Source organism: Rhinopithecus bieti, unplaced genomic scaffold (assembly GCF_001698545.2).
Source record: "Rhinopithecus bieti isolate Rb0 unplaced genomic scaffold, ASM169854v2 scaffold_35166, whole genome shotgun sequence".
Lineage (NCBI taxonomy): Eukaryota > Metazoa > Chordata > Mammalia > Primates > Cercopithecidae > Rhinopithecus > Rhinopithecus bieti.
The window spans coordinates 153,374-172,805 of record NW_016815254.1 but is presented as its reverse complement, the minus strand read 5'-3'; the positions used below and the strand labels follow the sequence as shown (position 1 = coordinate 172,805).

Below are 19,432 nucleotides of genomic sequence, written 5' to 3'. Positions count from 1 at the left end.
GGAGCCCAGTCCTGCTGCGGGAGGCAGCACAGGGTCTGGGTTATCAGCAGTCACAGTTTAGCATAATCCTCAGTGGAGTTCAGTTCATGTCCTAGCACAAGCTCAGAGCCTGGCATAAGCAGGTATCCTGCCCATGTTTCTTGGGCCCAGCAGGAAGACCCTCTTGGACCTCAGGTGCTCAGCTCTCTCCAGGACTCTGGTGACCTTCCCAGGGAAGCTCCCCAAGCAAAGAAGCATGAATTTCTTCCCTTCCCAGGGCCCCCTAAGCTCTGGAACGTGTGGGTTCCCAGCCCTGGTGGCAAAGTTTGGATATCAGCAGACTTGGGTTCTGGTCACCCACTGACTGACTGAGTAAACTGTCAGCAAAGGACCTCTCTGAATTTGAAATTCTTAACTTCGAAAGAGGAATGAGAATTAGTTTCAATTTCACAGGCTTGTGGTTGAGAGTTGGAAGATAAGTTATGTAAAATGGTTAGCATCAACCTGCTCAGTAGATGGCTGTGCGTTACAGTTTCACCCAGGGCCACAGTTGGGCAAGTGATGATTCATCAAAAGACAGTACTTCTAAGATAGACTTGGATAAAATTCTGCCTCCTTCCCTGCACAGGCCTCTATGCAGGCTGTTCTCTGAAAGCTTTAGGAACAGCAGATCCTCTGAATGAGGAAAATAGACTGAGTAGCAAGGAAGAAAAATGCCCTTTCCCCAAGTCCTGGTAACCAAGGAAAGCAAGAGAAATTCAAAGCCTTGATTACTGACAGTGGCAAGGGTGACATTAGCCAGTGCCCCCCATAAAACGAGGACTGGGTTACCAGGTGGGAGTTCAAGTGTCTTTCCTTCTCATGCTACTAGTTTTTTGGGAGAAAGGTATCAGCTTCCACTAGGTTTCAGTGGGAGCACCTACCCCCTTGCTAGGCTTGAACCCGAGCTCCCTCCCGCACATGGTCACTCAGGGCCCAGTCAGGAAAACAGAAACTGAAACGATACTAATTTTTTAAGAGAGGATTTAAATCATGGAGTTGGAGTGGAAAGGCTAAAAGAGCAAAAAGGAGATGCTGAGGACACCCAGGGATTAATAATGGAAATAATGGAAATAAACAGCATTCTCTACCAGGGCTGGGAGCACAACAGGGCAGTATTACCAAAACCTAGGAGGCTGGAGGAGGGGCCCTAGCTTTGGTGAGTGAGTGCTCCATGCAGCCCTCTGAGAAGGGGTGTTGCCTATCTTGTGCCAGGACCTCTAAGGAAGAGGCACGTGTAGCTCCTCCCAGACTTCTGGAAAGAGAGCTTGGCTTGACCCATGTCCCAGAGAATGGGGAGAGCTGTGGACCTGCACCCTGACTGCCCAGGTACGCAGCTGAGAGCTGAAGAAGCTTGTGCAGGGAGTGACCAGAGAAACTGCTGGAGAGTGGGGCTAAAGCTGACCACTGCTGCTGGAGCCATACTACAGGAGCTGAAAGCAGGGAGGAAGCCCCTTCTCCCCTCCTCCCGCCTATCAGTCTCCTGCCAGAGCTGCCACTGGCAGACCCTAATAGGAAACCAGCCGGCAAGGGAGTCTGGGTAACTTACTGGCCGGTGCCCAGCCAGTAGAGTGTGGAGGGTGGACTTGGTGCTAACTGGCAATACATAAAAAGCTGATACACACATCCTGGGGCTCACTGTCTCATTTCATCCTCATGATATTTCTCTCTTGTAAAGCGTATTATTTCCAAATTATAATAGACAAAGACAGAAGTTAATTGACTTGCCCAAGTCATGCAATCTGTCAGTCCCCAAATAGTCACTGAATGTTTGCTGTGTGACAAGTACCCTTCTAGTTTTGGGGCCACAAAAATGAACAAGGTAGAGTTTATTCTAGCAAGGAGACTTGTCTTACTGAGGGAGGGAGGGACAATGGGAGTAGGGAGATAATTCAAACACACAAAAAGATGAATATATTGATAGTCTGAGGTGCTAAAATTGAACACAGTGTAAATATACTAGGTGTTAATGAGAGATAGGTTAGAAATGGTCCAGGTCCTAAGGGACTGATGTTAGCACTATATACCAAGAACTCAAGTGAATGACCAGTTACCATTCTGAGTCACCGTCACATCTGTAAACTGGGAGTAATGCTCTCACAAGTGGAAAAGTTCCTCATGAAAGCACATTCAACAGAGCATCTCCCAGAGCTGCTGTCATGACTAAGCTGGATAAAGTAAAGGACTTGAGCCGCTGGCGGCAGCTGCTCAGGAACTCTCCGTTGCCCCCTCTCATTAGGAGAGTGGCGTCATAGCCTGGTGGCCCCGTCCATGGCTAAGAATAGAGCAGTGCCAACTCCGTTAATCAGTGTCAGCGTTCTAAAGAGAGATTGGATTGTTCTAGAACAGCCTCTGAACCACCATCCTGACTCCAAGGAGAAGCAAACACTGTATGGGCGCTGTCCCCCATCCCCCCTTTCTCATTCTCAGTTGGTCCTTCTGTAAAATGCAGCTGTTTCCCAGATCAGCTCAGGCTGGGAAAGCTGTTGGAGCATCAGCTTCTGAGAGGAAGAGTCTTAGCTCTCTTTAAATGTGGACCAGCTATCCCATACATTTCATACATTGCTCTGTATTCAGTAGGCACTGCATAAAGAGTGTTTGAATGGCTGATCAGAGCTGTTTCCTTGTGTAATGAAGTTTCGGAGAGAATGTCACCTCTCCATAAAGAAAGGACCTGAGGCTTAAAACCCCAGTCAGAAATTTAGGAGCCTGCTTGCCTGCCTATGTCTCCACTCCCAGGAGGTTCCACTCTGATCCCTCAAAGGAGGAAACCCATCACAAAACACGCTGTCCCCAAGGGGCCTGGGACTAGGGACTGCCCAGCTCCAAGGGGATTCCCTGGGAATTTTGGACTGCAGACCCCTCACTGGCTCAACTCTCACTGGCTGAGAGTTTCTTCCCCACCTAGGGGACAGGCTGTGGCTCTGCTCCCCACTGGGCATATTCCCTGCAGACAGAGGGCTCAGGCAGCACAGATAGGATTACTGCCCACTCCCACCACCCTTCAGCTGTTTTTGGCTTCAGATCCAGTGCCTCAGGCCTCTACCCAGGATAGGATACCTGTCAGTCACTAAGGGGAAAAAATGGCAGAGGGAGAGAGGGATGGGAGTAGCTGGTAAGAGGAGCTATGTGTGCAGCTGGTACACTGGCATCAAGAAGGGGCATCTTGTCTGCTGAGCACGTGTGTGTGTGTCCTCGAAACATGAGTATGAAATATGTCTGATGTGGCTGTCTTACCCTGTTTCCCCTGTCTTTACTGGCATGATCTTCATTCTAGGCTTAGGGTACTGGCTCTCAAATAGAGGTGGAGATTGAAGGGCAGAGAGGGATGCAAGGAGAGTGGTGCCTAGATGTGTATTTGGAAAAGCTCCCCAGGAGATTCTGTCCCTCTTACTGGTTGGCAAGTGCTGCTGGAGGTGGGGAGGGAAGGGTTCTAGGCTTCCCCATTATGCACTGCCAGAGTGAAGGGGCAAAGACAGGAGTCCTGAGGGCTGCCAGTGGGGCCACATGCTTCAAGGAGCTTTTAATGGAAGTAGGAAGAGGTTCAAAGCTCCAGTCTGTAAGACTTGTCCTCCTTTGAGGGATCAGAGTGGAACCTCCTGGGAGTGGAGACATAGGCAGGCAAGCAGGCTCCTAAAACTGTCTCTGGAAGGGCTAAGGGAAAGCTTGTGGTTTGCACATGCTTCCATCTGGTTCCTAGGATGGGAAACAACATTAGGGGCCAAAGCCCTCCAGGAGTTAGTAGCATGTGTTTCCCAGGGATACCCACAAGGCTGCAAATGCCCCTCAGGGACCTAGTGCAGGTGAGGCCACAGGTTGAAGTTGGTCTGTCAAAAGAAGATGGCCACCAGTCTAGGCGGGGACCCTTATGAAAGTGAATAAGATGATGCCTGAGTCTTCATGGGATGGCACTGATGGGTCGGACAAGTCATTCTTGATTCAGGTTCAGGTTAATGAGGTGCAGTTTGCAGATCATACTTGTTTCTCCTTGCATCATGAACTGGTGTGTATGTCTAGAAGCGGGCCATGTTGTGTTTTATTGCCCACTCCTCTGCTTCCCTGGGCCATCCCCTCTGTATGTTTCACTAGCTTTAGTCACAGTCTTCTACCTGGCCTCTCTTCAGTTGCTCCTCCCACCCACCCAAGTGGGGTTCTGATTCCTACTGACCTGATTATCTACTTCACCTTCACTGAGGAAGAACTAGGTGGGAAGGGAGACTGCTCTGGCTAGGACAGTAGAGTTTGAGGGGTCTCTGAAACACTGATGTAAGGTGTAACCCATGCTTAGTGTGGGAATATTCAGGCTGGGACTAGAAAGAAAAGCAGCATTGGTTTATAAATGTGAAGGAAGGGGGGCTTCTCTCAAATGTTATTTCATTGCAGCTCCACAGGAAGAAGAAGTAGGAACTGTACAGAAGACAACTAAGGCTTCGAAAGATCAAGTAATTTCCTCAGGGTCTGAAACCAGCACACGGCGGGTGTGGGCACTTACATCCATTGTCTTGTTGGCTTCTGTGCCGGCCTCAGCTGCGTGAGGATAAATACTGAAGCAGAAGGGAGAACAGCTGGCGGAGGCCTGAGCGCAAAGGGCGGCGCTGTGGACAGGGCCTCTGTTAGGGGAGGGAGAGAGGACGAAGTGGTGAAGCAGACCTTGTGTTCTAGTTTGAGGGCTGCCATACAAACGACCACAGACTTGGTGGCTTAAAACAAATTGCTTCTCTCTCACAGTTCCGGAGGCCAGAAGTCTGAAATACAGTTGTCTACTGCCTTGGTTCCTTCTGGAGGTTTGGGGGAGGATCCATTCCAGGCCTGTCTTAGCTTCTGGTTGCTGTCAGCAATCCTTGGCATTCCTTGGCTTATAGCTACGTAACTCCAGTATCTACCTCCATCTTCCCCATGGCCTTTCTCTGTGTTCTGCATTTTTCCCTGTCTCTTGTAATGGCATTCATCACTGGTCTAGAGCCCACTCTAGTGCAGAATGATCTCATTTTGAGATCCTTACCTTGCTTACATCTGCGAAGAACCTTATTCCAAATAAGGCTGCCTTCTGAAATTCTGGGTGGACATGCCTTTCGAGGGTCATAATTCAGTCCACTACACTGAGGGAGCACAAAACAAGGAGAAGGTGACAAATGTGACCCCTAGTGAAATGCCTGAGGATAGCAACTCCTGAACAGCAGTGCCATCTCTTCCCTGAGTAGCAACCCAGGGGCACATCTTATTCTCTGGGTGGCACTGAGAAGGAAGGATACTCATCTGTCTTGGGTTTGAACCTTCCTGAGGAAAGAGGAACAGGAGCATCTGTGGGAGTCTTTCAGGCCCCAGGTTGGTCTGTCAAAAGAAGATATGTCCAATCCACCTACTGCCCATGTCTGCCAGTCTAGTGGGGGGCTTTAGAAGAGTGAATAAGATGATGGGATGGCACCTGATGGGTCAGACAAGTCATTCTTGATTAATGCCAGAAGAAAGTACAGATGCTGCATGGTGATGGGAGGGGCCTGCCTGTTAGCAGTGTGCTGAGAGCCAGTGGACCAGGTCCCCTGAGAACAGAACAGCTCTAGCCTCTAGGGTTTTCCCAGATAAAGGCCACTGGGACATCTGTGCATTCCTACTCCTTCTGCCTAGTGCTGGGCCCAGAGGTCACGAGTGGTCAACAGGGTAACTGGTAACCTCAGCATCCTTCAGGGAGGCAGGATTTTCCACGAAGCCAAACAGTCGGGCTCATGTGTTGCTAGCCCTCTTTTTCACCTTAACCAATCAAAGTCTGGTTTCACCCTAAGTCATTGGTCCATCCTGACAAATTAAAGTACCACATAGCCTAATGCATCTAAAGAGGGATTCCCTCTTTAAATCCTCTGGGAATCTTGGCTTCTTGGCCTCTCGCCTTCCCTTGGCCAGATATTCTACTTCCTAGTGCTGCCCCTGAATTCTTTAGAGAAGTTGCCAATGGACAAAGACGGAGAGACACTAGTGGAGGTCATCAACCTATACTGAGAGAAACTATCCTTTGTCCTAAAACCCAAGGCATTTTCCCTAGAAGAATGGCCTCAGACATGGTGTGGGCAGGGACTCCGGTTGCCCAGGTTTGGCTCACAGCTCCACAGCTTTGTCCTCTTGGGTGATCACTTACTCTTTCTAAACTCGGTTTCATTATTTGAAAAATGAGGATAATAATGTACCCACCTGCTGGGGTTTCCTTAAGGATGGCACAGGTCCAACATTTAACACAGTGCCTGGCACATCAGAGCTCTCCATCAGCGTCAGCTCCTCTCACCAGGACTGCCACCACAAAGACACTGTTCTTCCCTGGCTGGCGTTTCTGCCTTTGTGTCTTGGCGTGGGCTGTTCCCTGTTTGGAACACCCTCACCCAAATTCTTTACCTTTTATACCTAATTCTAGCTCATCCTTCTAGAATCATCTCAAGGACCGCCCCCATAAAGAGTAATACATAATACATTTACTGAGCAACTATTAAATGTCAAGCACTCTCTTTAAGGGCTTACTTACATTATCCAACTTAATCCTTGTAACAGTCCTGTGAAAGCAGTTGTATTCTGTGCTGAAACTGAGGTTTGGGGAACACGATCCAAATCCACCTGACTTCAAAGCGTGTGCACATGCCGTCACTCCATGCTGACTCCACAGGCTCCTGCCCTGGGCCCACTTTAGCACTCTGTACTTAATGCTGTGAGTTTACTGCTCTATCTCCCGAGCCTGGCATCCCCTGGAGGACAGTGCTGTGCTTTGTCCCCTCCAGCCTCAGGCCAGGGCGGCACACAGCCTTAGCCAAACTGGCCTGGGTCCCTCTGGGGCCCCCTCCCCTCCTCAAGGCTCAGGGCCTCCCATGTTCTGGGCTGTCACGTATTCATCATGATACCAAGTAGAAAATGTAGCATTTGATTCCACAGTAACAGAAGTGATCTTTCTGAGGGGGTTGAGAAGTGGCCTTTTCCAAAAATAAAACCCAACCAACTGCCTTATCCTATCTGCCCATCTGCAGTTTGTTTTTCCATGTTTTAAGTTTCTTAAATGGCCCAGTTTGTTAATCTTCATGTTTTATGCTCTGCCATAAAACCAGGCAGGGTGACTGGTGGAGGAGGCTGGTGGGTGACGAAACCACAAGGAAAACTACGTCAAGTGGGCCTGTGGGGATGTTAGGGCCCTTCTGATGCTCGGCCACTCACGGTGCTTCAGTCAGCACCAGCATGGACCCCAGCTCTGGGACAAGAGGCCTGGCTCCTACTAGCAAGGAGCTATAGAGTGTGTGCGCCCTGCTGAGTGCTCTTAGGCAGTGGGTGCTCAGTAAATGTTTGCTTGGCTTTATGTCCCCCCACTCTAAGACAGCTTTTTGTCAGATCTAAGAAAGAAAGAGTTGAAGGTGGTTGCGGGGCCTCCCCGTTTCCTCTCAGTCATCCTTCAGGGACCAGAGGCTGAGTGAGAGACCAGGGTCATCCCCCACTCCAATCCTAGGCAGCACCTAGGAGGGCTGAGTCTGGCTGGAAGTGTGAGTACAGGCAGACAGGTACACAGGAGGCATGTGTGAGCACAAGTCCATGCACAGGGGACAGCAGAGTAGCAGTAACCTCACCAGCCATCCATCCAGGGGTTCTGAGAGCCTAGTCAGCAGACCTGGGTCAGGCTGCCCATGTCAGAATCACTTGGGAGCTTGCTGCAAATGCCAGTTTCTAGCCCTGTCACGGGAAATTCTCACTCACTAGATCACCTCTTCAGGGGGTTCTGAAGTGCAGCCAGATTTCAGAACCATTGATCTGGTACAACCAAGGAAGGATATAACTTTCCCAAGGTCACACAGTGACTAGTCAGTGGCAGAGCTAGGACCACTCCAAGCCAGTGCTCTTTCTACTGCTGAGCCTTTCAGATTGGGGACATGTGTCTGAATCCAAGAGAAAATCATCTAAATCCCATTTGATATATCCATAGATTTCGATGAGTCATACCTCAGCTCATTTATGCAAACCACTGAGGATTGACATTACATATGTATTTTTATTCCACAATCTGAGTTCTTTTAAGTAACTGTGCTCCCACTTGGGTGCCCTCCCCACATTCTCTTGCTGCCAGAACTCCAGCAAGTCCATTCCCCTCCTAGGTCTGCCTTTCCCCCATGCGTGCTGCTGAGACCCCGAGGGGATGACTCCTCCCCTTGGCCTGGTCCTGGCTAGAGCTTGAGAACAGGTTAGGTTTGAGAGGAGCTGGGCCCTCTTAATGTAACCCAGAAGAGGTGGTCGACTATCCTGACTCACATCAGATTCCAGGGGTATTGGTTTTTCAAACCAAGTTGAAAATAATTACCAAGAAATTCCTATAGCTTAGGGATCTGAGTGTCAATTCCATTCAGCTCAACAACAATTTAAGTCTTCCCAGACTTAGGGCCGTTGTTGTTGCTTGGTGCGAGCTCAGAGGGATGCCAAGTTGGATGAGCAAGGCACAGCAGCGTCTCTGCCCTCCAGGCGTCCTCTGTCTCCAGGTTGCAATAAGTCATGAGCTGCTCAGCATTCTGAGCAACACGTCAGGCTAGAAAAATATATGCCCCTGTGGGCTGGCAGGACTCTGGCTGGATCCAGGAAGGATCTGGACTTATCCCATTACCAGTGCCTTGAAACCATGCCAAGAATGGAGTAGTTTTCTGTCACCAGGGCTGGGCCTTTTCCAGTGGAACAAACTCTCCAGACAGACCCCAGCACCTCTCTGTTGGTGTGGTCCCTGACTAAGGATCTATGATGTGAAGAAAGAAGGCAAGAGCCAATGAGCAGTTGTCCTCATTGCAAAAATGTTCATCTCAGGGGTACTTTTCAATGTCAGCTCCCTGAGCTCATGTAAGAGTTCAAAAATAAAATCAGCCAGGCAGAGATGATGAAATCAGTATGAGGTCAGTCTGCAATGAGGATGAGTGAAAATGGAAGTCGTTTAGGATTTTATTTTCACACCATCCTTCAGGAGCCTATGTGTAGTGCATAGAGAAGTTACCTGTGATCTCTTTTTCTCTCTCCCCGTTAAACCACAAACATTAGAAGCAGATTTTTGGAGGGAGGGCAATATACATCACTTCTTTTGGCTTCACAAACGAGGATGGCCATAGCCACTGAGTTTGGATTGATCCTGGCCTGTCTACCAGGGGGTAATGCATCTGCAATGGAGTCCTCAAATCTCAAATTCCAGGGACTTAGCGAGTGAGTTAGAGATAGGAGGTCCCCTTTAGCTGGAACAGGAAACATCTGTCCATCTGTCAGGGCTATACACAAATACAGAGAACATCCCATACCCTACACATTGATATAATTTTAGTGTTTTCCAGAGGAGGTTCTTTCATTCAAAAGAGAGGATCTGGGGGAACTGGCTTAAGAAATGCTCCATATAATGTCTTCCTCTTAGACATTCATAAGGCACATTAGTGTGGTAAGGCTCTGAGAAGTCCTGCAGTAAAGCAACCCATTTAACATTGCAGTGTGACTCAAACGTACCTAACTTGGGAACTTCTCCCGCCTCATAGTACCTATTAGAGCATCATGGAATACTTTGGACAGATTTGTTCCCCAGACCTCCATCCATCACCTGTCCAGTACAGGGAGCATCCTGAGTTACGGAGCTGGGAGTCATGCCCATCATTCCCAGGATACACTCTTGCCATGGGAAGCTGTGGAGCATCTCCAAGCAGACGGAGAGCTGCTGTGGCTGGAGCTGGTGGCACAGACCTCATTGTCATGAGTCCTACAACCACTCCTGCCCACTCAGATCTAAAATACTTGGCAAAATGCATGGTCATGGCTGCTCTGAGACACACTCCATGACTAACTTCTCCAGAAAAGCAGTTGAAGTTAGTAAGCAGAGCCCTTGACTCCAGATCAGCAAAGCTGTCAGACCACATAGCTCTGTAAAAATTCCTTTTGCCTTGTCTCCTGGGGGTGGCAGGTTTTATCTCCTTGATTCTCAAAGGAAGAACCAGGCATTTCTGCAGGGTAGGAAGTTCTTCCCTGGCTCACCTGTCCATTGGTTGAGACAGTGACGTTCAGGGGGGCTGCCTATCACACAGGATGATGGAGGGCAGCCTAGGATGACAGTTTGGGAAAAAAGCCTGCACAGATCCAGAGACCCGCGGTTCCACCAACAGGCCCTGTCTGTGAGTGCCTGATCTGCCCACATCGACCACACAGTCATAACACCTGAATGTGCTGGCTGGTTCAGTCCAGGATTCTGACCCATGGGGCCTCTGGGTGACAAGCACAATGTAGCCACACCCTCAAAGAGGAACTCCCACTTCCCCTCCGAAATGTCCACCATGAATTATGTTAAGCCTCTTGGGATCAGTTTTTTGTTGACTCCTCAATATCTGAAGAACTTCCTTTTCATTAGTCTTAGAACATCTCAAGTCTCAGAGGCTGCCCCTGACCTTTGATGTTGAGAGATGTGTGTCCAGGCCAAACCCTGCTTTTTATAACATTGACTATGACCTCTGTGATTTCATCTTTCCAGGAAGAAGATATTATCCCACGGATTCATTAGCCAATATTTATGTGTTCTACATTGCACAAATATTTATTGAGGGCCTGCTAGGTACCAGTCACTTGGAACAGCTGGAAATTGGAAACAAAACGGAAAATCATTGCTCTTTCAGGGCAAATAATAAGCAAAAACTTAAAAAGTAAAAAATACAGTGTGACCTCCAAAGTACTGTTCTGAGCCCTCAGGGACCTTTTAGCAGGATAGGATATGTTTGTGTTCAGGAATTGTTGCTTACAAGGAATAGACCTGCCCAAACTTGCTCAAGTGAAAAAGGGGGTAGTGTTAGGAATCAGATATCCTGCAGATATAAAGGGCAGGAAAAGAGCAATGAGCTCTAAAAGCCATCATCTCTCTTGGGTACATTCACATTCTCACCCACTTTCTCCTTCCTCTTTTCTGCATTCCTTCCCTCCATTCTACCTTCCTTCCTATTCCCTTCTCTCTCCTCCCCTCTCTAAGAAGGCATGTGAGTAGGCAGAAGAGAGTTGGCCTCTCTACTACAAATGGATACAAGATAGAGGGTAATTAGGACAGAAGAGCAGTCAAACTGTAGAAAGGGCCATTGGAGTTGGGAGGTAGGAGGATAACTTACAGCACATTGAAATCAGCGAAGACTTTCTGGAGGAGGTGCATTTGCGCTGGGTCTTGGTGTGAAGAGGATTTGGATGCCCAATGGAGAGCAGAGGCTATTCCCAGAACAGAGTACAGCACGTATAGAGGCATCCAACTCAGAGCACAGAGACAAAAGGGTCCCAATCACTCTACTTATCCTTCCGCATCCCCCCATGGGCCTTTTGTTGGGTTTCTCTGGCCCTCTTCAGGGTGGACAGGATTCTCCTGAGTCCCATTTCTTGGATCTGCAAGCCAGACTGTAGGGGCAGTTGGGGTGCAGCTAAAGAGGGGACCAGAGGAGGTAGGGATGGGAGAAATGCTGCCCAGTGGAGGTCAGAAAGTCACATATCAGAATCCAGATAATAGCTGGAAAATTTAACCACCCATCCACCTGTTAGTGACCTCAGTGTAAAGTCATCTAGTGACAGAAACTTTGACCAAGAAGTTAGTGCACAGACGTGGGCCTCTAGTCTGCCAGTGATTTGCTGATGGATTCCTAGCATCAAGCAATTAACTGTTTGTTTGGCTTCTCTGTGTTGGGCACTATAAAACAATCGTCTTGTTGGTCATACCTGAGAACCTACTGGTGACAGCATGGGGCAGGGCCTCTTGGAGGAGGTAGGGCGAGTTGTGTGTCATCTTGAGCTGGGGGCCTTGAAAGGGCGAGGACAACAGGATCCATTTAAGCATCTCTAGTGGGCCAGTGATTTCATATACGTCATCTTGTATCAGCTTTATACCAAGTCTGAAAAGTAGAGATTTTCCTCACTTTTTAAGGAGGAAGCTGAGATTCAGAAGTTAAGATACCTTGTGAGGTTACACGGTTAAGTAATGGGGCTGAGACTTAAACTTTGTTCTTTCTGACCCCAAACCCCTGCTCCTGGCATGACACCATGTGTGCCTCCCCAAGACGGGCGGTCCTGTGGCAAGTCCCTGGGACAGGTTCTAGGTGGGTCTAAGTTGCCTGCCCAGGGCACAAAGTTTCCCAGATTGGGATGATGAAAAAGCTGCTGTTCTCCCTTCCCACAGGCCTCTCCTCTACTTCTACACAATCTCAATACCTCTAGTCCTCAAATCAGAAATTTACACTAAAAAGACAACCTATTACAGGTTGCATCTCACAAATTCAAACATGATATGGGTCAAAACATGTCCCAGAGTCTAATTGGCACATGCAATATAAGCTAGAAATTATGGGGCTTTCCCATAGTCAGATGCTGACCCAGGGGAAGGCCCCCGTAGCTGTGGCTTATGCTGCACTCGGGCCAAATTCATGAGTCTGGTTTGCTGATGGTCCATCCTCTGCATGAAGTATTGTTATCATTAGTCATTACCTGCTGGTCACCTAATGGATCTGGGTTTGATACCTTGGGTACAAGTCCCTTCTAGGCAACTTACCTGTTAGGTGATATTTAGCCACTCTGAGCTGCGGTTTCCTTATGTCTGAAATGGGGATAATAACAGGTGTTCCAGTGACTTCACAGTGCTGTCAAAAGGAATACATGAAGTAACATTAAAGTGCCTTGTGACCTGCAAATCACTGTCCAAGTGTGGGTATTATTGTTAGGACAAGTTTATGTTCAACTTTATAGACGTTAGTCTACTGTAAGCTTACCAAGGACAAGGAGGACTTCCGTGTGAGACTGACTTTTACTTTTCACAGCCAACCACATTCACTTAGGATCCAGATCTGTGGGTGGCATTGGAAACCTTAGCTGTAGCCTTGCCAGGGGACTTTCTTGCCCTGAAGTATGGTTTAGACCAGAGATGCTCCAGCTTTTGTGCAGAGATACCAATGGAGTAGGTCTGAAGTGGGGCCAGAAAAATGATATTTGAAAGTCTCATGAGATGATGCTGAATTGCAGACAAGGACGGATTTAAGGGAGGCCAGGCTCAGAGGCTAGGACAGTCTCCTGGGAAGATGCTCTTTGGATTTTTCAGCTTCCTGGCATGTGGGGAGGGAAAAAATGGGATCTGTTCCTCTTGAAGGGAATGACAAAGGGAGTCAATTACCTGCTGTTTGAAAGCTGGGAGTCAGTGTCGAGCAAAGGAGGGTGAGGTCAGTCATAGAGAAAAGCCTCGTGAGGCCTTGCAGGCTGTGAGCCCCAGCCTCTTGGCAGCAGGTGGACTGGAAGGAGAGGGCCGTGATAGGCAGAGGGGCTGAGCTGGGCTGCTGCAGCCAGCATGTGGCTAACATGGCATGTCGTTCTCTGTCTCTCCAGATTGTGTTCCGGAAGATCAGCGACGTGAAACGTGAAGAGGAAGAGCGTATGAAACGAAAGAATGAGGCCCCCCTGATCTTGCCCCCGGACCACCCTGTCCGGCGCCTCTTCCAGAGATTTCGACAGCAGAAAGAGGCCAGGCTGGCGGCTGAGAGAGGGGGCCGGGACCTGGATGACCTAGACGTGGAGAAGGGCAATGTCCTCACAGAGCATGCCTCCGCCAACCACAGCCTCATGAAGGCCAGCGTGGTCACCGTACGTGAGAGTCCTGCCACGCCCGTGTCCTTCCAGGCAGCCTCCACCTCCGGGGTTCCAGACCACGCAAAGCTACACGCACCCGGGTCCGAGTGCCTGGGCCCCAAGGGGGGTGGGGGCGATTGTGCCAAGCGCAAAGGCTGGGCCCGCTTCAAAGATGCTTGCGGGAAGGGTGAGGAATGGAACAAGGTGTCCAAGGCTGAGTCGATGGAGACACTTCCCGAGAGGACAAAAGCATCAGGCGAGGCCACACTGAAGAAGACAGACTCGTGTGACAGTGGCATCACCAAGAGCGACTTGCGGCTGGACAACGTGGGTGAGGCCAGGAGTCCCCAGGATCGGAGTCCCATCCTGGCAGAGGTCAAGCATTCTTTCTACCCCATCCCTGAGCAGACGCTGCAGGCCACAGTCCTGGAGGTGAGGCACGAGCTGAAGGAGGACATCAAGGCCTTAAACGCCAAAATGACCAATATTGAGAAACAGCTCTCTGAGATACTCAGGATATTAACTTCCAGAAGATCCTCTCAGTCTCCTCAAGAGCTGTTTGAAATATCGAGGCCACAGTCCCCAGAATCAGAGAGAGACATTTTTGGAGCCAGCTGAGAGGTCTATTAAAAGAAAAGTCAAAGACAGACACCTACAACCTTGCCGTGACCACCACCCCACCACACACGTCCACATGACCAACAATTTTCAAGTAGGCTTTTCCTGACAGAAAAAGTGGGGCCAGTGGCTTAGACGCGCTCTTTCTCTATCTGGAAAAAGATATGGGAAGGGTAGCGTGCCCCTACCCTGCAAGGTGGCAGCTGCATCTGAACCATCTTTGCACAATTTTGAAAGAAGGGACATGCTGTCTAAAGGGTATTTTCCTTCATTTTTAATTTTTTACTACCATGATATTTGTAAAAGATAAACTACCAGGACAGAGCAGCAGCCATCTGGGGACAGGTGGGAAAGTGCCGAGAACCTCTCATGTATATACCATGCTGGGCTCCTTTGCCAAGACCCCCAACGGACTGTGGTGGGCCAGGGACTTCCCAGCATCCCCGTCCTTGTACAGCCTGTGTCTGACATCACCATGTTTTCCTGTAGTTGTCATTTGTAACTAGCTCGGGACAAGCGGAGCTTGAGGGACAGGAGGGTAGAGCCCGGAAACTTTCTGTCTCATGGTTAAGGCCAGAAAAGCAGCTGCAGGTGTGGTGCATGCCTCCCATTGACATTGGAGCTGGGAATCCTCAGGTCTCCTTTCCCAAAGGTGGTGAGGCAAGGGTAAGAGCTGGAGAGGGGTCCTTAGGATCCAGGGGTTCTCTGCGGTGCGGCCCACAGCCTGCTCCTCTGGGACAGTTGACAGGGAGGGCTGTGGAGTCCCCAGCTGAGCCTCTGGCCGTGCTCCATGCCGCTGGCCTCACACACAGGCTCCCTTGCCTCTGTTCCTTCTTGGCCTCTTCCCAAGTGTCCCCGTGGCATTCCTCAGGGTATGGAGCATCGGCAGGAAGGGTCATGAGCCCAGAGTTGCTTTATTAACAAAGCAGACACACACACAACCTCAGAACTGTAGCAAGTTGCTATGTTTATACTTTGATTCTCATTGGGATTGCCCTGCAGACCTTTGTATTTTGTTCACCGCACGGCGTCATTATAGGCACTTGGGAGCCATGCTGGTCCTTATTTTAAAGCCGGTCTCTATTTCCTACTAAAGTCAGTAGGATTTCAAGAGAAAATGGAAAAAGATTTCAGGATCATGATTGTACTCTCTTCAGGAGCTGGAAAGAGAACGAAGCAGTGAGTTTCCAGCTCTCTGTAAGGTGATGGAGAAAAGTGGCCTTGGAGCTGTGGCTCCCAGTGATGGTCACAGAGCTGCGTATGGGCCATCCGAGCCCTTATGCCACGATGCTCGGGGACACTCCACTGCCTCGTGGTCACCTAAGTCAGGTTATTCATGTGCTTGGGCTTCTCTCAATGGCATCTGAGAAAGGAAAGGGGAGAAGTCTCTTCCAGGCACAGTGGAGCTGGCCAGGGCATATGCCCTACAGAGAGGTGTCAGGACCCCAAATACTGACAAGCAAGGTTAGAAGTTCAGCTCTGAAAAGTCAACTTGGAGGGAATGGAATTAGGAGTACAGGTGACAGCATGGACTTATCCAGGGAGCTTACCTTTGCCTATGTTAGATGGTGACTCCATCCCTGGTACCTCTGCCCTACCAAAGATACTCAGTGTTTCTGAGAGCCTCTGGTCCGAGCCTGCCCACCACCCCACCCCGCCTCGCCTCCTTAGTCCTGCCCAGTGCTCACAGTGAGTCCCAGGGCTGGGCCCTCAGTTGTCTGTGCAAGGCAGGGCTGACCTCTCCTGGTTCACAGGGTTGGCACAGATGGCCCTGGGAAGCCAGGGCCTGCGAGCTCAAGGGAGAGTCCTGCTCCAGGAGCCCTAACCTCATGTGTAGCTTCTCACATGAGGCTTACAGGGGCTGCTCCTGGCTTCTCCAGGCTGTGACATAATTAGATTTAGCCTCAGGTGGCGGCATGCAAAGAAGAGGAATTCTAATTTCCTAAGGCCGAGTCACAACTGTCTGACTTTGGATAAAGCTATGAGGTCTTCAGCCTCTTTCACTTGAGAAGCTACCAACCAGTCCTTGGGTAAGAGCCTGTAAAATATCTGGAATCCCATCTGTTGGCTGCCCCCTAACTTTCTAGTCTGCCATTTCTTAAACATGCTCCTCAACCTGCTTCTGAAGTTTAGGACCCACCACTTTTAAGGCAGGGTAGGCCTCTAATCCACCCCCAAAACCCAGCCTCAGAAGCACCTGCCACTGGAGACTTTTTGTTGCCTCCCAGCTCTCCAGGGACTTGATGACAGGCTTCTTGTCCAGCACTCCATAGCCAATGTCAAGAGGCCCTGCCACTTCCCTCCAGCTCTGCCTGAGGGAGATGGATGTCCATGAAATCGCTCAGACCTCGGTATGAGGGGCAAAGATGATGTAAGGCTTTGAAGTCCAGACATGTTTTAGGGTGGAACGCAGCTTTAGGAATGCACTCCTGAATCAGTGCAAACTGGGCTCATGACTGGAAGCCAGCTCCTGCGGCAGGAATCTGTTCCTCTTGGGGTCACAGGTGCACGTGTGGGTGCATGGGCTTTATTCTCCTGTAATCCTCCCTAGGATTTGAGGGATTTTTTGCTGTAATTGTTTTCTCTGAAAAAACATTGTGTAAATGAGCCAAACCTTTCTCCCTTCCTTTTCACGCCATGAACTTGGCCGCAGGCTGCTTTGTGCTGCCTTCCCATGCCAGGATGCCACTGGGTTCCCGAGCCAGGACCATGTGCCTCAGACACCACTGACCTGAGCCTTCCAGTATAAACCATTATCTGGTGGCTGGAGAGAGATTAGGGAAACAAAAGGTTACTAGGTATGGGACAGAACATTTAGACTTCAGAAAAAGTATGCCAAGAGAACAGATTTGCCCAGGATATATGTTTTTCCTTTTTGAGGAGTGGGGGCATGATATGTGGCACCATTGTCTAGTAAGTACTATTTGATTTCTACTAGATTCTTTACTTTGAATGTCATTCATATTGAAGCTCCATTTCCCAGAGAATATCCCGACAGGCTGCTTTGAAGTGGGGAGGTCCTGTCCCTGTCACTTGGCTGCTGGTTGAACATGCTCCTCCCGGCTGATGGAGGGGGTGGGTTTAGGGTTAACTCTGAGAACTAAGATGGTCAGTGAGGTGGTGTTTGTTCTTGGTGGGGGGGCACTGACTCCAGCAATGGGCACTGCCATCCCATATACTTACAAAAGGCTCCTCCACTGGACATGACAAGATAGCCAAAGGACAGAAACGGAGGGGATCATTTGGTTGAAAAACCAAATTATCTAGTGTACAATTAGTGCAACTCATTGCATTAATTAATGCAATGCTACATTATGCTAACAAGGTTACAACATTAATGCTACAGGATAGCCCAAGTATTTAAAAAACTGAGCCCATTTTGCAGCCTTCCAGTAAACTTTTGCAAATACATTTCTTACTTGATTTCTTCTTGTTATCCAATCCCTGGGGGCCTGTTTTACCCTCAACCTCTTCAATCCAGTGTGCTGCTGTTGGCCAAACATCAGCCCCTTTGCTGGAATCCTCCTCTTTCAAAAGTGGGGAGGGCTGAGCAGGGGTAAAATTGTACTACACCACCCCATCCCATCCCGCAAACTTCCTCTTCAAATCCTTAGATGGAAGGTATTATACCAACTGTCAAGCTCTTTGAGTCCTTGTGGGGACTAAATGAACTCTAGGAATACTAGGTATAGGAAGATCCTCATTTTCCCTTGTTGCACTGACCACTCTGTCTCACATGCATACTCTGGGAAATTTTAGGAGCCCTGGTGGAGATACACATTGCTGATGTGCATTTGATTAATAGATTGTACTATGTCTTGCAATAAAGACGTTTAGCCTTAAGACCCTTGAATGGAACTCCAGCTGTGATAGAGCTGCCAACGCCCCTTCCTCTCTCCCCCTTATCACCTAGTGTTGCTTAAAGAGGAGGCCATTGAGGGCACACTTGACGCCCCAGACAGCCTCCCTCTGTTGCTAAATCATTGTTATTGCTCTATATACTGCCTTCTCACTCGCTTCAATTAAGATTACCTTCACCAGCTCCTGTGCCCTCCATCTGGAGGAGACTCCATGATCCTCTCAGCACAGACTGCAAACATCAGAGAAAAAAACCATTTTCTCACCAAAGGTGTTCATGTTGAGAAGTTTTAATTTCTACCCCCTACAGCTCAAACGAATCAATGTGAATTTATCTGCAGCTTAAATTCAAGTGAAACTTCATTCTCATGTGAGCATATCAGACTTATTCTGGAACCTCTAGAACTGGACTTGAATTCCCTGCAGGTGCCAGAGCGGTGGGTGCCCTCCCTGCCTGCCATTAAACTTTTCTTACAGCCCTTATCTCTTTATCTGTGACTTCTGAGTCATCCGACGGATCCATTAGTTGTTCAATGAGAAGTTCACAGATCTTGTATCAGGATATAAACTGATCTTACGTTAAGAAGGATGCACCCTCCCCTAATGAATGTATTCTCTTTATATTCCGATGCTGTATTTGTGCATCAGTTGGAGACTGTCCACATCCGACGTTTCGCCGGCACCTCAAGGACACTTCTACTCATGAGCAGTTCACCATTCTGGGGCTTCTCCTTATATTAATACGCTTTCCATTGAGTCCTGCCAAATCCTTTATTGGGTTTTTCTTTTTCCTTTGCATCTGTCACTTTGTCCAAATGAGCATGAATAAACAAAAGTGTAAATGAGCTGATACTATTTTTGTGGTCAGCTGAGGATGCTGCCAGGAACACCACTGTATATCTGTGGCTTGGGAATGTTAAGAGGAACGTGCAGGCCCCTCCATTGATGATATTCCCTTCTCAACATTTTTAAACAAGCACAAATGATATTTGTAAAAAAAAAAAAAAGTTTTATTTATTATGGTAATAAACTATTTTATACATGATACTTGCTTTTGCCTTTCCTTACATTAATTTTAGGTCACTGAATTGGCTGTTCTGGCCTAAGATGACAGCTGTGACCTAAGTTGTGACCTAGGATGGTATTTTCTATTCAAGAGTTTGGGAAGCTCTTATTTGGACAGCACTTATAGTTTTTTGAGAACTTACTTACAGTCCCAGATTCACCAAGACTGTGTGTCAAAGTACCAAACAGTGAGAGAATGGACATGAACGTATGTGGCTCTACGATCTTAAGGTCCAGCTGCAGTTGCTGTACAAGGGCACAGATGTTGAGCTCAATG

The 19,432-nt window shown here is 48.7% G+C and overlaps 1 protein-coding gene across 2 annotated transcripts in view; it reads left to right on the top strand.

Moving 5' to 3' along the window:
• The window catches only part of KCNH1 (potassium voltage-gated channel subfamily H member 1), a 450,237-nt gene extending 431,066 nt beyond the window's left edge, over positions 1-19,171 (top strand). For both annotated transcript variants that reach the window (XM_017853054.1, XM_017853052.1), the window contains exon 11: positions 13,375-19,171. In XM_017853054.1, coding sequence (XP_017708543.1) covers positions 13,375-14,232 — 858 coding nt within the window. In that variant the 3' untranslated portion in view covers positions 14,233-19,171. The remainder of the gene's footprint in view (positions 1-13,374) is intronic.
• Positions 19,172-19,432: the final 261 nt, after the last annotated feature.